At 40.5% G+C, this 17,452-nt stretch overlaps 1 protein-coding gene across 1 annotated transcript; it reads right to left on the bottom strand.

The window, feature by feature from the left end:
* Nucleotides 1-8,492: 8,492 nt before the first annotated feature.
* On the bottom strand, nt 8,493-15,656 carry RHO (rhodopsin). Its single transcript, XM_089520683.1, has 5 exons — nt 15,237-15,656; nt 12,634-12,802; nt 11,556-11,721; nt 10,671-10,910; nt 8,493-9,186 (listed from the first exon to the last, which is right to left on the bottom strand). Exons 1-5 carry the CDS (start codon nt 15,595-15,597, stop codon nt 9,064-9,066), a joined length of 1,059 nt encoding a protein of 352 aa, XP_089376809.1. The 5' UTR covers nt 15,598-15,656; the 3' UTR covers nt 8,493-9,063.
* Nucleotides 15,657-17,452: the final 1,796 nt, after the last annotated feature.

Here is a 17,452-nt window from a genome sequence, read left to right as displayed (position 1 = left end):
TGGGAATAACTACTTACAAATAACTATTAACCTGTAATTAATTCCCTTATTTAATAACAGAGGTACAATTGAATTATATTACAGTTGTGGCTTACGAAGGCATGGTGTCATGCCTTTTCAATATGAATGTAATATTTTAGTTACTTCTGCATTTTTTGCAGATTTGGGATGCAGTTTATGAATTTAGTCATTTCATTTACTTTTTTCTCTCTTTCTTGCTGGCCTTGGGAGACTGTGCTTCTGAACAAATGGTTTTGTGTTGATTCCATTGTATTCAACCCATATTAGATTCACAGTCAGCTATTTGATTCACTTTCTTCTTGTGAAAGCTGAGTTATAATGGGAGAAAGGGCAGACTGTTCTTGTGCTGGATTGTGAATTATCTTAACTGTGGCTGCTAGAAACAATAGTATGGTCTTGAATTCTGTCAAACTGCACTGCCCATACATATGCCTGAATAAAGTAGTCCTTTATACTTCTGAGAAGAAAACTGTAAACTGCATTTTTGTACTGCGTCAGTTTTTGCTCTGTTCATGAAACACAATGTATAAGGTAGTTGCTTTGGAAATCCTTTACTGGTGTGCCTGTTTTTTCAGTGCAACAACTTACTTTTCAGCAAAATATACAGGATTGCAAAAGAAAACAAAACACTCCTAGGGATTCGTCCGGCTCCTGCTCTTCCTTGTCAAGTTATCAGTGTTGTGAGTTTGAACCAGCAGGGCTCCAGGTTGACTCAGCCTTCCATCCTTCCATAGGTTGGTAAAATGAGTGCCCAGCTTATTGGGAGCAATTATAAACTGCTTAGAGAGTGGTATAGAAATGTAAAGTGCTACTGCTATTCCACTCTTACTGCTAAGATGGCCTTCTAGGGAATTCTGGGATGTATAGAACTGTCAGCCAGAGAGCTTTTAGGACTCATTAAACTACATACCCCATAATGCCACATTAGGCAGCCATAGCAATAAATATGGGGAAATAGCACTATGACAGTGTAGTGTGGTATTCTATGAGTCTGTGCATATCTTTTTTTAAAAATCCTATGGCTTGTCTGTGCATGTGCACATGCCTGTGCATGTATGTGTGTATATAAAATTTTGCCTTCTGGGGTTGAGATCTTGTATGGCACATCTTAGTATAAGCTCCACATGTGGGACTATGCCACAGCTGGCCAGTCAACACCCTCTCAACTTATAACTGAGCTGTGGCAGCCACACACACACACACACACACTGCATTTTGTGACTGGTGAAGAGCAGGAGAAATCACAGGCCCTGACTGCACAATGTTTCCCCCCATATCTTAGCTTCTACAAGAGCTAGAAGCTTGGGATCCAGGTGAAATCCTGGTCCAAAAGAACATTACATGACATGCCTAGAATCCAGATAAACCCTAGGTATCCAACTGGTATGGGCACCCTAATATAGGCAGCATCTGCACTGGAGAAATAATCCAATTTGACATCACAACCATGGCTCAGTGCTATGGAATTCTGGAGCACTGAGCCATGGTCATTAAGGTGGTGTCAAACTAGATTGTTTCTCCGTTGCAGATGCAGCCCTAGACAAATGGAAGCCAGCAGTTTAAAAACTCTTTTTAAAAGAGTCTCCGGTATCTCTGTGGCAAAGTGGTGATTATCTGCATTGCTAATGGAGTGAAAATATTGGTCTTAAGATGGGTCAGAGTGAGAAGCGCATTGGCTCAGCTCTGGCATTTGTGGGATATTTATAGAAAATGTAATAATAATACTAGTACTGTAAGTGCCGTGACATTGTTTCTGCTCTGCATTTTAAATACCTTTTTCAGAAATGGGTTGTGGAACATCCTACACCTTGGGCTCTCCTCGGGGGAGTCTTCTTACAGGTGTTTCTGGCACTGGTATTTTCTCCCTGGGGTATCTAAATAGCTCCTGCTATTTACAGGTTTGACCCCTGCCATCATTGATATGCACAGAACAGAAGACTGTCAAAAAGGAACATAAAATCTTTCAGGTGATTAATCATAAAAATGAATCATTCGAAGCTTAAATCCTAAATTGGAAGTGGGCACTTTTTTTCTTTCACTGATCTATTTTATAGCACACCTTGTTATTAAGGTTTTTTTAAAAAAAATTAAAATATATCCATGCAATACTGAAGTTGTCAGCGTGCCTCTATTCCTACCAGAACACTCTAAAATGCCAGGAAAAGTTTTGAGTTTTTTATTTTTAAGTGATGAGGTGACAGCTTAAGTACAGAGAGCTTAACTTGTAGAAATGTCAGTAAAATTAATGAGAAGGGCAGTCTTTGCAAATAGCTCTTTATTGAAGATTTAGCTTTCTTGTTTCCTGCTACCTTCCCTATCACCCTCGGCAAAGCTGCCTCGGATTAAAAACCGAAGAGGATCATCAGGCTTGAACAGAAATAGTCTCCAACATTGATAATTCCAAGCAAAATGTGAGATTTTTTTAAAAAAACAACAATAATAATAATAACGGAGCTAAAAATAAAAAATAAAAAACCAAATACTTCAGTACAATTACACTATGCCATCTTGCAGCGCCTCAAACATATGTCAACATCTCAGGTCCATATGCTCAGTTGGTTTGCTTGTTACAGCGTGAGGAAAAAGCGCGTTGCCCATTAATCCTCTGAAGAGAGTATGTTGGCCAAGAGCTTCTGATACTGGGCATGCCGCCAAATGGAATTGCAGTTAAAAAGGTGCCCACCAGAGATGGGTACAAAACTCAAGGTCAGAAGCTGTGTGGTCCATTTGGGAAACAGGAGGGGAGCTGAGAGAAATGAAGCCGCATGACAACCTGTGTATGCTACCATGGAAACAGCCACACGGTACTAAGAAGACATATTGTGACTCTGTCTCGGCTGCCTAAGGCTCTTCTAACACAGGCCTTTGCTTCCCCCCCCCCCTTTTCTTTTTTTAAGGACATAAATCATTTATGCATAGTATTTCAGGAGCAGAGAGAAGACAACAGCAAAATAGATGGATAAGCGACTAACCCTTCCCAATTGAGTTCTCTTTGCAGCAGCCAGGCAGAGTATAAAGCAAGCCTGAAAATAAGTAAAGGAATGATGGGTTGCAGTACGTTTATTCTACTTATTCAATACATAAGAGCCAATGTGGTGTAGTGATTTAGTGTTGGACTATGACTCTGGAGACCAGCGTTCAAATCCTGCCTTGGCCATGAAAATCCATTGGGTGACCTTGGGCAGGTCACATTTTCTAACCTCAGAGGATGGCTAGGGCTGCATCCACACTGCAGAAATAATCCAGTTTGATGCTACACTGCAGAAATAATCCATCTTGACACCACTTTAAATGCCATGGCTCAAGGCTATGAAATTCTGGGATTTGTAGTTTTGTGAAATCTTTTGCCTTCTCTGTCAGATAGTTCTGGTGCCACAACAGACTACAGATCCCAGAATTCCATAGCCTTGAGCCATGGCAGTTAAAGTGGTGTCAAAACGAATTATTTCTGCAGTGTGGATGCAACCAGTGATAAACTCCCTCTAAAGAAACCTGCCAAGAAGACCCCATGGTAAGTTCACCTTAGGGTCTCCATAAATTGGAAAGGGCTTGAAAACAAACTGGCATACATAAAAAGTGTTTAAATTGGGGTGGATTTCAATAAGGACTGAAATTCAGGAGTCTAACCCACCAGGTTCTGTCCTAAATTCATCCAAATTATGACTCCAGTAATGGTGGTATATGTGAGAGTGGAATTCTGTCCAAAACTCAGCTATTAATGTTGGCATCTCCCTGGGAAAATACAAGGCAGAAAAACATGGATCGGAGAAAAACAAAAAAGCACAACTTAATGGAGAATTGTCTCTGGTCACTGGGTGATTTAGGGCCAGGGCTCTTCAGGGCCCTGATGAGATTATGGAGATCTAGTGTGGTATAGTGGTTTGAGTGTTGGACTATGACTCTGGAGACCAGGATTTCATTCCCGCTTGGCCATGAAACCCACTGGGTGACCATGGACAAGTCACACTCTCTCAGCCTCAGGGGAAGGCAATGGCAAATCAACTCATAAATCTTGCCAAGAGAACAAGCATTGTCTTGAGATTGCCATAAATCAGAAATGGCTTGACACACACACACAACCATGCAAAAGGGATTTTGCTGTAAGGTAAATCTGTCAGTGAACTCACATAGCCTTCTCATGCTGCACATGACTCATGAGACAAAATTCAATTATATAAACCTCCTCGAAATTGGAGCTAAGAGAATTATCACATAAGGTAATTCCCACAATTCAGAAACTGTGCAGAATCAAAGATATGGTGGGTCGTTATAAATACAATTTAGGCATCCTTCTCTTTGTGGTTTTCTTACCATTTTGCTTCTCCAGATCACGCTTGTTATTCCTCCCTCAGAGTTCTTATATATTCTGCATGACCGAGGGAAGTAATAGTGTCACTCTGCAGTCAGACCTCATCTGGAATATTTCTTGGCCCCACAGTTCAAAAAGGGTATTGACAAGCTAGACCATGTCCAGAGAAGGGTAACCAAGATGCTCAAAGCCCTGGAAATCAAGCCTTATGAGGAATGACCAAGGGAGCTGATATGATTTGTTATTGTTGTGTGCCTTCTAGTCATTTCTGACTTATGGTGATGCGGTTTTCAAGGGAGACTTTGTTCAGAAAGGTTTGAAATGATAGCGGCCTTTAAATATTTGGAGGATGTCACGTAGAACATGAAGCAAGTTTGTTTTCTGCTGATCCAGAGACTAGCACACAAACCAATGGATATACATTACAAGAAAGGATATTCCACCTAAACATCAGGAAGAACTCTTCTACTGCAAGAGTGGTTCAACAGTGGCATAGATTGCCTCAGAGGGTGCTCTAGAGGCCTTTAAACAGAGGTTGGATAGATAACTTTCAGGAATGCTTTAGTTCCTGCATGGCAGAGGGTTGGACTACATAGCCTTTGTTGTTCCAACTTTATGATTCTATTATTCACCACTTGTAAACTGTATCCAACCTTTCTTGTCCATAAGCTCAATATGAGCCCCCCACTTCATTTTAGGGGTCTACCATCATTATCATCGCCAGCACTGTCACCACCATCATCTTTATAACCTGGCTTTGTCTTAAAATTGGCACTCAGGGCAATTTACAGATTAAAATATCCCATCACAGCTCTGACCCAACCTTGCTTTTGTTTCTGTCAGCATTCTGCTTCCTCCATCTATCCTTCTCTCTAATTCCATGAGTACACTACCAGTTGTAGCTCTTGGTTCCCATTTTGGCTCCCTTCATTTCTCTGCCTTCTAAGCCATCTTCCAGTTCAGCATCTTCACCCTCACTATCCTCTTGCTCTAGTCTGACTATTAAATGTGCTTGCAACCAACATGCCAAAAATAGCTTTCATGGAAGTACTTGAAACATTAAGACATTCAACAGTATTAAAAGCACATATCTGAATCTTCTTACAGAAGCTGCAGCTTATGAACATTTTAATCCTCCCACTCCTGCGGCAGCTAGAAGATTTGGAAATATTCTGCAGAACATGGAAAAGTTACATTAAAAAAAAATACAGCTCCCAGAATCTGGGGAGTTTGGGGGCTGTAGTTTATAAAAGTAACTCTTCTAGCAGCCCATCCTGAGGGAGGTTTGCAAGCAACTGGAAGTTTTATGTACTCTTTAAAAGTTTCATTGTCTATCAGTAGGATAGTACTAAAATTATCAAATATATCTTGAATGGGCAAATATATGGAAATGTTGATAGGCACTAACCTGGAATTATTGCTTCTCTTCAGAAAATACATATCCAGGAATAGCCATGATGGCTGTACAGCAAAGAGTTAAGATATTTTTTCCTCTCTTTCTCGTGTGTGATTTTTAACATCTTTGCCTGATGAAGAAGCCAGTGGAGCTTTGGTAAGCTTACATCGTGTCTTTTGTGCATTTTGGTTGTTCCAATAAAGGTATTGCTATTTTGTGGATTTTTGATGTTTATATACTTTGCTTCTCTTCAGGTTTTGATCAGTAACCAATCTTTCTTTCTTTCTTTCTTTCTTTCTTTCTTTCTTTCTTTCTTTCTTTCTTATCCTGCCTTTCTCCCAGGACTAGAGTTGCATCTGCACTGCAGAAATAGTCTAGTTTGACACCACTTTAACTGAATCATAGAATCATAGAGTTGGAAGAGACCACAAGGGCCATCCAGTCTAACCCCCCCGCCATGCAGGAACTCTCAGTCAAAGCATCCCCGACAGATGGCCATCCAGCCTCTGCTTAAAGACCTCTAAGGAAGGAGACTCTATTACACTCCGAGGGAGTTTGTTCCACTGTTGAACAGCCCTTACTGTCAGGAAGTTCCTCCTAATGTTGAGGTGGAATCTCTTTTGCTGTAGCTTGCATCCATTGCTCCGGGTCCTAGTCAGAAAACAAGTCAACTCCCTCCTCAATATGACATCCCTTCAAGTATTTAAACAGGGCTATCATATCACCTCTTAATCTTCTCTGTCCTCATTATAAATATATATTTTTAATTCTGTTTTAATAGATATTTTAATTGTAACATGTTTAATCCTGTTTTAAGGGGGGGAATTTGGGACACAATGTTGTAAATGTGGATTTTAATGTGTTGTGAGCCGCTTTGATTGTCTCATCATAGAAAAGCGGGATACAAATAAACATTTTAATTATTTATTATTTATTTATTTATTCTCTTCTCCAGGCTAAACATAGAACATGGTTTTGTGACCCTCCACCATTTTAGTTGCCCTCCTTTGGACATGCTCCAGTTTCTCCACATCCTTTTTGAATTGTGGTGCCCAGAACTGGACACAATATTCCAGGTGGGGCCTGACCAAAGCAGAATATAGTGGAACTATTACTTCCCTTGATCTAGACACTATACTTCTATTGATGCAGCCTAAAATCGCATTGGCCTGGTTAGCTGTTACATTGCACTGTTAACTCATGTTCAACTTGTGGTCTACTTGGACTCCTAGGTCCCTTTCACACGTAGTTTCATTCAGCCAGATGTCCCCATCCTATATCTGTGCATTTTATTTTTCCACCCTAAGTGCAGTACCTTACATTTCTCCCTATTGACGTTCATTTTGTTAGCTGTGGTCCAGCTTTCTAGTCTATTCAGGTCATTTTGAATTTTGATCCTGTCCTCTGGGGTGTTAGCTATTCCTCCTAATTTGGTGTCATCTGCAAATTTGATAAGTATGCTCCCAATTCTGTCATCCAAGTCATTGATAAAGATGTTGAATAGCACTAGGCCCAGCACAGAGCCCTGTGGGACCCCACTGGTCACTTCTCTTCAGGATGAAAAGGAGCCCTTGTTGAGCACTCTTTGGGTTCAGCCAGTCAACCAATTACAAATCCATGTAACAGTTACATGGCTCAGTGCTATGGAATCCTGGAATTCGCAGTTTGTTGTGGCACCAGAGTTCTCTGACAGAGAAGGCTAAATATCTCACAAAACTACAAATCCTAGAATTCCTTAGCATTGAGCCAAGTCTGTTAAAGCAGCATCAAACTGTGTTATTTCTCCAACACAGATTAGATTGAAGATTTTTCAGGGCAGTTGATTTAAGAAAAACCAAAACAGAGATACAGAATCTAAAACACAGCATGTCATAAGATAGTATAATATTAAAATACAGTTAACTGGTTGTCATATTGATACATATTCCTCTCACGCAGTCTGTGTTTTAACTATGATTCTAGCAATTACCAACCCCACTCACTTGCTGGGTCCAGGTCCCCCACCTGCTCAGGTAAAGAGGATAGCAGCCAGGAAGGACACCTTTTCAGTGGTGACATTCTACCTGTGGAACATTGTTGCACTACATAGACTTATCTCATAGATGCCTAATTTGCTACTGTTCAATACCAAACATAATCTTATAGTATTATCTTTCTGCTGTTTTTGGAATGTTTTTTTCTGATGACCATCTGATGACTTCAGTCTGGACCCCAAGTTAATTTGAGGGAGCCTGTGGGTGGAAAGTTTCCCATTTTTCCTCCCACATGTAACTCCAGAGAAGCCTCACTGCTTTAGCAGTTTGCTTTTGTGAACTTTGGTGTCCATTTTTTTTAATCCAGTTTTGGATAAACCTGCTTTCTCTTTCCAAGCAGCACACAGCACCCTGAATCACATTTCTTGGGGTGGGGGGGCAGAATTGATCTTTCCAATAGCCTTTCCTGATGGAGTATTTTCTTCTCTCAGTTTACTTAATCATTCTTAATATCCATGGGTTTTTGTTTTCTGTAAACTGCCCTTGAATGCTGATCGGCACTGAAGTTGCAAAAACTCTGGGGAAATAGATATGCAGATAAAGAGAGAGGGATATGCTAACAGAGAACATGTCTGAACTGAACTGAAAATCCTTCCTGTAACAATTTTCACCAACAACATATGGGCACTGATGTTAGTGGGGGTACAACATGTTTATTGCACTTAAACTTGTATTTACTTGAAGATAAACAAAATTCTGTGTTATGCTACGAAGTTCTATGATGATAAATGAAACCAATATAAATTTAGATTCACTCCTAGTACCCAAAACTGAGGTTCATTAATTATTTATTTTAAATTAAAACTCCAATAAGTCTTGACATAAGACATGATACAAACAAAAGTAGAACCCAAATTTGATTGCTATCCCCAAATGAGCAATTTTTCATTTTATATAAATTTTGGAAAAGAGACTGTGAGGAAGATGGAAAGGCCAAAAGTGGGAATGGATCCTTAGGTATAGTTACACATCCTCAGGCAAGCTTATATACACAGATGGAGCAGCTGTAGAACAGAATAAAAGGGATTGTGACAATGCAAGCACTAAATAAGGAACTTGATTTGCATGTGTGGTCTTAGATGGAGAGGGGAATTCTAGAATCTAATGTGTGTGACTTGTCATGGCCATGGGTCTGGATTGATATCCATATCAAATGTGGCCGTAAAAGTGACTATTATCTTGCTTGCCTGATAGTCACAGTTCATTCTGCCATCTGAGTTGCAAATAGCTTGCTGCAGATTGTGTGGGTGGCAGTGCAACCATGCAAATGAAACATGTCAAAGTTAAAGATTTTCTTGGCGAATTCATGCAGGGGAAACCTGACTCGTGGAGACTGTAGACGTCTCTGTCTTTGTGCCAGCAGAAGTGTCCTCCTCAGCCAAAGGATTCTTTCCACAGCAGAGGGTCATGATCATACAGTTGCGGAACTGTAAAAATAAAATAACAATAGCAGTGGCATGTAAAAATTTCAGCATCAGGAACCTGCTGTAGAAGCCATGTAAAAGGGACAGCAGAGCCTCTGGGCATCCAAACAGACCACGTGAAAACTGGCTCCACAAATCTCCTGAATTTGAGCAGAGAGAGCCAGTATGATGCAGTGGTTTGAGTTCTGTACTAGGACTCCAAGGAGACCAGGGTTAAAATCCCAACTCTGCCATGAAAACCCACAGGGGTTGTATCCGCACTGTAGAAATAATCCAGTTTGATATCATTCTAACTGCCATGGCTATCTACTGTAGTTGTGCGAGACATTTAAGCTTCTCACTCAGATTACTCTGGTGCCACAACAAAATACAGTTCCCAGAATTCCATAGCACTGAGTCATGGCAGTTAAAGTGGTGTCAAACTGGATTGTTTCTGCAGTGCAGATGCAGCCTGGGTGACCCTGGACAAGTCAAACTCTTCCAGCCTCAAAGGAAAGCAGTGGCAAACTCACTTGGAACAAATCTTTCTGAGAGAACCCAGTGACAGTTTCACCTCAGAGTCAAGATTAGTCAGAAACAACTTGAAGACATATAACAACAACAAAAAGGCTGTTCATTCCTCTGCTGTTATTATAACCTGATAGTCAAAGGTGGGTATTGTGTGGCCTTCCCTAGATGTTGTTGGCCTGCACCTCCCAGCATTCTTCACCACTGGCTAGGGCTTATGTGAGATGCAATCTAACAATGGCTGGAGGGCTACATGAATTCTCTCCTCCACATGTGAACACCATTCTGTTTTATTTTGTACCTCTGGGCCCATTTAGATAAGAAAGACAGTCCTGTATTTCAAAGCAAGTGAAAATCCTCTGGGACTGTATGCTGATTCCTTGGCACAAACTAACTCTCAGTGAAATAATTGATAAAGCTATAATTCATAGACTGAAAAGTGCTTAGGCTTAGTCCTATTGCCCTGAATGGTTCACCAATGGTGAGCACCATTAGCAGCTTGCTGTTTTGATAAAAAGAAAGGCAGTGGAGGCTTTCTGGCAAACTGCTGAAAGCAAGCATCCTCCTCCAGAGTGTTTGTAAGAACATCTTCTCTTGGTCCCTTGCCATGCTATTTGACTTGAAACAGGTGATTAGGGATTTTTCAGATTAACCACCACTGCCACCCACCAAGAGATGCATTATATTCTGAGCACAATTGGGAAGGAGCAAAACGCTGTGAGGATAAATTTATTGTATAAAAGAGCCTAGTTCAAGCCTCTTCTAAGCAATGAACTTGCTTAGGGAAGTCTCTGTCTCTCAGTATGTGCCACACACACATACACCTGCATTTGTAATAGGGAGGATTAACCTACAGGGTTTGTTACAAGAATTATTAAGGCAGTGTATATAGGGAGCACTTTAAGCACTTAGGGAAAGTGCCATAAACTCTTGAGTGTTATTATATTGTTGAAAAAGCTCAGGCAAGATTGCCAAGTTACCTGTTTGTTCATTAAGATGTAAATCACCGGATTGTAGATAGCTGAACTCTTAGCAAAGAAGGCTGGGATGGTCATAAAGACAGGGCCAAAGTCAGATCCTTGGTGAGTGAAGATGTAGAAAGCAACGCTGGCATAGGGGACCCAGCAAATCAGGAAGGAAATGACCATGAGGATGACCATGCGAGTGACTTCTCTCTCAGCTTTCTGGGTGGTGGCAGACTCTTGTTGTTGAGCTGCAGCCTAGAAGCAGGACAACAGTGGGCAGTAAGCACTCTGCAACAGTACAGCTTGGGAATTGACATATTGTGCATTTGAAAACATAGCACATGGGGGCCATGTGCAACCTTGTGCAATTAAAACCACCAATCCTTTCTAGCACATCACCCTTCCAACCACTTTTGTGCATCCTCCCTCCCCATTTGCCACTGGCACTGACAAAAGAAGCATGCCATTGAAATCTGGCCCTGCCAAAATTCATGAAACTCCCTTTCATTTTGCTGAAGGGACACTCTACTAGGACTTTACAGTGCAGGAGCACATTCTGTCACCCTCCTGCATCATAGAGATCAACTGAATTTGCTGCTGTGTTTATGAGTCTTTGACAGGAGAGTCACCAATGTGGCCCCCTCTGTGGTGACGGGGATCATCACCGCACCACACACATTCAACACACATACCAGGAAGTTGCCTGCTATTCCTGTACAATAAAGAGTTAGTTTCTAATTGTTTAACATATAAACCCAAGCTACAAAGTCAAAACTTGCATTTACCTAACACCTCTATTGCTTAGTCTCCTCTCACAGGACTGAACATTATGAGAGGATTACCTATTTTCACTCTGATCTGGCTTGTGTCAGGCAATCACCCTCCCATAGGATTACATACCGCTTTAACCGTACAGACAAGGCGCCCGTAGCAGAAGAATATAATTGTCAATGGTGTGACGAAATGGACCAAAAACATATAGATGACAAAGGATTCATTGTGGACCTCTGGGTTTGGGGTATAATAATCAACTCCACATGAGCACTGCATGCCTTCCGGGATGTACCTACAGTCAAACCAAAATGTGTTAGTGTGGATTTCAGTCTGCACAATAACATTGCAGTGATGGCACTGTGGCCAACTATAGTAGACCCACTGAATCAGTGGATCTAACATACGTATTACCAAGTTCCCATTGACTTAGCGGATCTAACAATTTGAGTAATTTGGATATTTGAATTTTGGGATTCATATTGTTAATGCACACGCTATCTCTCAGAATGATGAGAAGGAGTCACTCTGGTTTAATTGCTTTTGGAACATGAGATTCCTGGAGACTTACAGTGTCTGGATAAAATTTGGGTTTATTTAGAACAAGCAGAACATCAGTTGAGATGCTGCACAAACAAAATACTGCAATAGCATCTGCCCCACATCATACCCCCAAGAAGTAGACATGGGACCCGAAAATATGCTTACATGCTTGCTTTCAAAGCTTCCTTACTGTCCTGCTTAAAACTGTAGTGTTTCTTCCTTGTGCTGAACACACATGATCCTAGATTACATGAACCTTTGCCAAAACTGTAAGGCTGCTAGAGTAAAAAGTACGAGATCTCCTGTACATTTAGTGGTTGTGTACAAGAGGGAATTCCATCAAGTGTTGCTTATTACCTGGTTGCATGACAATAACACCTGCTGAATTTTATTCTTCTACGCAACCATTAAAGGTACAGAAGCCCTCTCTAATTTTTACTTTGGAAACCCTGCAAATGCTTTTTACATTGCAGAAATCTCCCCAGTTATTGTTCTGTCATTCTGGTACATTTACATTATAATTTGCCTAACACAAGATGTGCCTGGTAGACTTTGTCTCTGAGTGCTGGAGACCTCTAAGCAATCCTTTTGATCCATTTTCCCTTTCTTTTCTATCATGTACTACTCATAAATTATTCATGCCAGAGATTTCATGCATACCTACCTTGACCATCCCAGGAGAGGAGGACCAGCACAGGCCAATGCCATGATCCAAGTGAAACCTAGCCCAATGATGGCGTGGGTCTCACTGAAACGGAAATTGCTCATAGGCTTGCAGACCACTACATATCTTTCAACAGCCAAGACTACCAGAGACCACAGAGCTATCTCACCTGAAAGAGAGCAAAAGAGATATTTAATTTATATTCCAACTTTTTCCCATCATGAGATTCTAGAAATAGCCAACAAACGGAGAAATAGAAAAGCCACTTCCTTTAAGAATTAAAAGGATTCTTCTTTCTTTCCACTGGTTTTTGTTTTTAATGATGACAAGAGCAAATGGCACTTAAAATATTAGGAACATTTGGCAGAGAGATCATAGTTCAGTGGTAGAACACATGCTTTCCATGGAGAAAGTCCCAGAGTTAAACCCTAGCATCTCAGTTTAAAAACTAATTGGTACTGGAAAGACCTCTGCCTGAGACACCAAAGAAGTACTGCCAGGCAGAATTACATTCCTGACTGGCTTTCAAGGCACAAATATCGGACCATATTATTAAACTTTACAATGTGCTTCTATTGTCTATTACTCTATGGTGTGCTCTTACGTCTGGTCAGACCCCTTCCTGACTGCCTTATTTTTTGATGTTCAAACCACATGTGACCTTGGAAATTAAGTCAAGCGCTGCCTCTGCAGTACAGAACACAAGTTGAAGGGGTTGAATGGAGTCCAGTTTGAGAGCAAAGGGATGAGGGAGCTGAACTCTCCTCATGTTTGTTACTGATTCATTTAATCATTCCCAACATTTCCGTATTGCTTTTCACTGTTTCAATGACAAAAGCTATGTAGTTGTTTCCTAGTCCCATTTGCTTCTCTCTTGGCTAAGTACACTTCTAGGAAGAAGGAAGGAGGGGAAAGTGGGATCATGAACCAAGTACAGGAAGGTGAATTATGGACACAGAATATGCAAAGAGAACTTGTAGCACCTTTTGAGACTAACTGAAACAGAGAAGTTGGTAGCATGAGCTTTTGTAAACTTGAGCCTACTTCTTCAGTTGTATGGGAAGTAGACTCAAGTCTACAAAAGCTCATGCTACCAACTTCACTCTTTCATTTAGTCTCCCTTTGCATACTGATTTTCTAGACTAACATGGCTATGTCTTTGAAATCTATGGGGAAAGAGTTGAGCACTTCTCTCTCAAATGCTTGTTTTCCTCATTACATTAGGCTGCCCACCCACTTTTGCTGCATTTGTGGTATGATTGGGACAGATCTGAATTCATTCTTTCCTTTCAAAACCTTTCTTTTCTGAAAGGGAATCTAAACCATCTTCCAGCTACAGTAACTAATTCAAAATCCTACCAAATGGATCAAAAACGTAAGTAAAACTACATCGAAGCCACTGCTAGCACATCTAATCATGTTGCACTTTTGCCATCACACTGAGCTTGAGCTTTAAGCACATACTACATTTGTTTTAATCCTTTCATAAAAGATTCTCCATCACCCCATAGTTGTTACTCACATTTTTCACTCCTTGAAGAGTAGGCTAAGTACTGGGTATCCCTCCCAAGAAGGGGCACTTGACAGGTATGTGTTTGAGTCATATCACTCTTGAGTCTTGAGCGAAAATGTATTTTCTCTGTTGTCTGCCTGTAGCTAAACCACAACTTGGGAGCAAATGCTTTGTAGACGCTTGCTTCCTTACAAGCCACAGGGAAATGAATAGGGGTTGTATGGAAGCAAGTGTAAAAGGAATAATACTTGGATTTTTGCCCTTCTTGGTCATGGATAGAGGCAGTCTAAAGAAGCTGAGCCAATTTGATAGTTTGTTTGCTTTTTGCTAGTTTTGTTTTATTTCAGATTTAGGTCTTCTTTGCCCTGAGGACTGTATGTCAAGTGAGTGAACCAGTTTTTGTTTTGTTTTTTAAGAAGGAAGATACATCACAGAATCAAAATGATTGAAAGGTAAAGACTGAAACTGACATGAGCATAGCAAGATTTTTCATCTGGCTTTTTTTGTTCTTGTGGTTGTTAATGACAATTTGCTTTCATTCTTGCCTGACATGTGGAAGAAAAAAATGGCTTCATTAAGTCTGCCTTTTCAACTAAGGTGTGAGACATGCAGGACACATCTCCAAAAGTCTTCTGTTGGAACCAGAGAATAGCCACAGCTCTGTCTAGGAAGAATGGTGCAAAAATCCATATATTGTGACAATCTTTCTACTGTGCATTTGAAAATGAACCTGGTTTTAACCATTTACCACCATTTTCAATGGCTCACCCCTAAATTCAATTGATAGTCCCAGCTAGTGTAAACTCATTAAATCAATAGAATTTATCTAAGTGCAGACATACTGATTCCCTATTGATTTACTTTGTTTACTCTAATAGGGAAGAAAATGTGTTAGACTTGATCCCAGTCAGTTCTACTAATGTGCTACCCAAGCTACCATCTTAGTACAAATCTACATAGCAAAATGTTACTAGGACCTCCAGATATTCACATTTTTTAGAGTTTCAGTTAACATCCTGAGAACCCTAGAATAAAAATCTTATATTTGGATTTGTTTTCTATGGTTAATGTCTAGCACAATGACACCTACCGCCCAGTGTAGCAAAGAAGCCTTCAACGTTGCATCCTATCGTCCCAAAAATGAAATATCCATTCATAGATGTGTACATGGTGGTGGTAAAGCCTATTAAAACCATGAAGAGATTGGCTATGGCCAGATTTAGAAGGATGTAATTCAGGGGCGTCCTGAGTTTCTTGTGCTGGATGGTGACAAAGAGAGTCAGGAAGTTGATAGGAAATCCCAGAAGAATCAGAAGAAACATGTAAGCAGCCAGCGCAGAGAACTGCCAAGGGTCTGCCAAATAGTACTGAGGATATTCAAAAGGACTCCGAACAACACCAGTCTTGTTAGACATGGGAATGTAGAAATTTTGACCTTCTGTTCCATTCATCGTGACAGCTCTTTAGGTACTTGTTTCCAGAAAGTAAGTATTTCTCTTCTTCTCTAGAATAACCCCCTCAACAGCAGAAGATATTTGTGGGGATATTCCAGGATAATAATCCTGCCTTTATAAAATGTTATCCTGGGTAAGCCTGCTTTATTGGTGTCAGCACAATCTAGACTTAAGTCAGCACTGATCATAATAATCCAAGTTAAGGTTGGCACTATTAATTATGTATCCAGGACTGACAGGTGATATCTGAGGCTATATTACAAAACAAAAATACTGAAATACAGAGCTTGGATATAGCCCATAGATACAAAACTGGTAGAGGAAATAGTTACTTTCCTGACTGTCCCTTTCAAAAGGCTGATCCTTTCCATTTACATCTGCCAAACCTAACATCACATGCTATTTCTGAAAAAAATCAAGACTATTAGAAATCTCCAGGCCAAAGAGCAGCCACCAAGGATGCTTAAATCTGTGCTTTGCCTAATCATACCTAAAATTAAGAATGGTAACTGACTCACGTTCACTTCTTTCCACACTGAAATATCTCCTCAGTTAGATGCCCAATTTGACAGTAGACCCTTACCATACTGGCAGGACTGGCCTAAGACATTTTGCTGCTGGCTTCTATGTCAGTGGCAACAGCGTGTCTTTCCTGGGTTTCAATTCGAACTTTAAATGAGCTATCCGGATGAATTTTGAATGAGCCAAAACACTAGTGCCAAAACAAGTTCAGCACCTTGGATAGCCTCTTTAACGTTCAGGCTAAACCTTGGAGCAGATTCACTGACTCACTGACATGAAAGCCACCATCCTCCATGACCTTCTCCCATCCAGTTAAAGATACATAGTATCCAAACACAGGCAGGTTATTTTGGCACAGGAGGAAAAAAAAATCCTTGCAGGATCTCTTCCTATTCATAACAGTAAAAATACAATACTGACAAATTAAATAACCTTGCAGTTTGTTACCCTTTCGAGACACCCGAAATCTGCTGCGTGAAGGAGCTGTCTCACTTGCCTAATGTTAACAGAGCCTTGGAACTGTGTACATACCATTTTGAAGCTGGTTTAACTGAAACAGATTTTCTGAAAAAACCCTGGGGACTATGCAGATGCTGAAATTGCTTTTGTTATGGACCTGCGCTCCATAGAATTACAATGTTCACGTCCCTGTGGTTAGGAGCCAGGGTGGTGAGATAGGAACAAAGGATTTAATTTTACATTTGTTAAAGTTTGCACACCATCCATCATTCATAATGTGCCTCTCAACCGTGTCCAAAGTGTCTTGCGATAAAAACAAAAATGTAAAACCAACAATAAATCAATATAATAAAAATCAACATTAAACCATCATAACAATAAACAGTCATAAAAATCAACAATAAAATTGAGAACAATTTAAAAAAAAAAAACATGCTTTACACATAAATTTACTGGCCATAATCTACTTGTACTGCAGGCACACCTTCCACACCCTGTGCTTGGATTCTCCCAACGTCCAGTGTATGTACATGGATACACAATGGGACATAAATAGAAAGCCTTATCCTCATCTGGTCTTCTTTTTCACCGGATACCAGGTAAGCCTACCCCTTTTCAGGGGGGCAGCTATGCAGGGAGCAACATGAGGCCATTACCACCCCAAATAAGAACTCTGCCCCCCCATGAAATTTTCTTTCAGTCCCCAAATTTCTCGTATTGTAGAGAGTGAGACACTGAAAAGTGTTCACACCTAGAATTCTTATATTTGCTGTGTTTGCATTGCCATGGTAACATTGCCTTCCCCCTTTTCTGTGGATGCCTACACTGTATTTCTAAATTTTCCACTGAAGTTTTAAGTTACTCCAATGCT

The sequence above is a fragment of the Sceloporus occidentalis genome, unplaced genomic scaffold (genome assembly GCF_023333645.1).
Source record: "Sceloporus occidentalis isolate IW3139 unplaced genomic scaffold, rSceOcc1.0.p SCAF_1, whole genome shotgun sequence".
Taxonomy (NCBI): domain Eukaryota; kingdom Metazoa; phylum Chordata; class Lepidosauria; order Squamata; family Phrynosomatidae; genus Sceloporus; species Sceloporus occidentalis.
Note: the sequence above shows the minus strand (reverse complement) of the source record. Positions and strands in the feature narration are given on the sequence as shown.

Coding starts and splice junctions, on each gene's coding strand:
- RHO (XM_089520683.1), bottom strand. CDS start 15,597: ATGAATGGAACAGAAGGTCAAAATTTCTACATTCCCATGTCTAACAAG. Junction 12,803..15,236: donor CTTCTTTGCTACACTGGGCG/GTAGGTGTCATT, acceptor GCTCTCTTTCAG/GTGAGATAGCTCTGTGGTCT. Junction 11,722..12,633: donor CCTCTCCTGGGATGGTCAAG/GTAGGTATGCAT, acceptor GTTTGACTGTAG/GTACATCCCGGAAGGCATGC.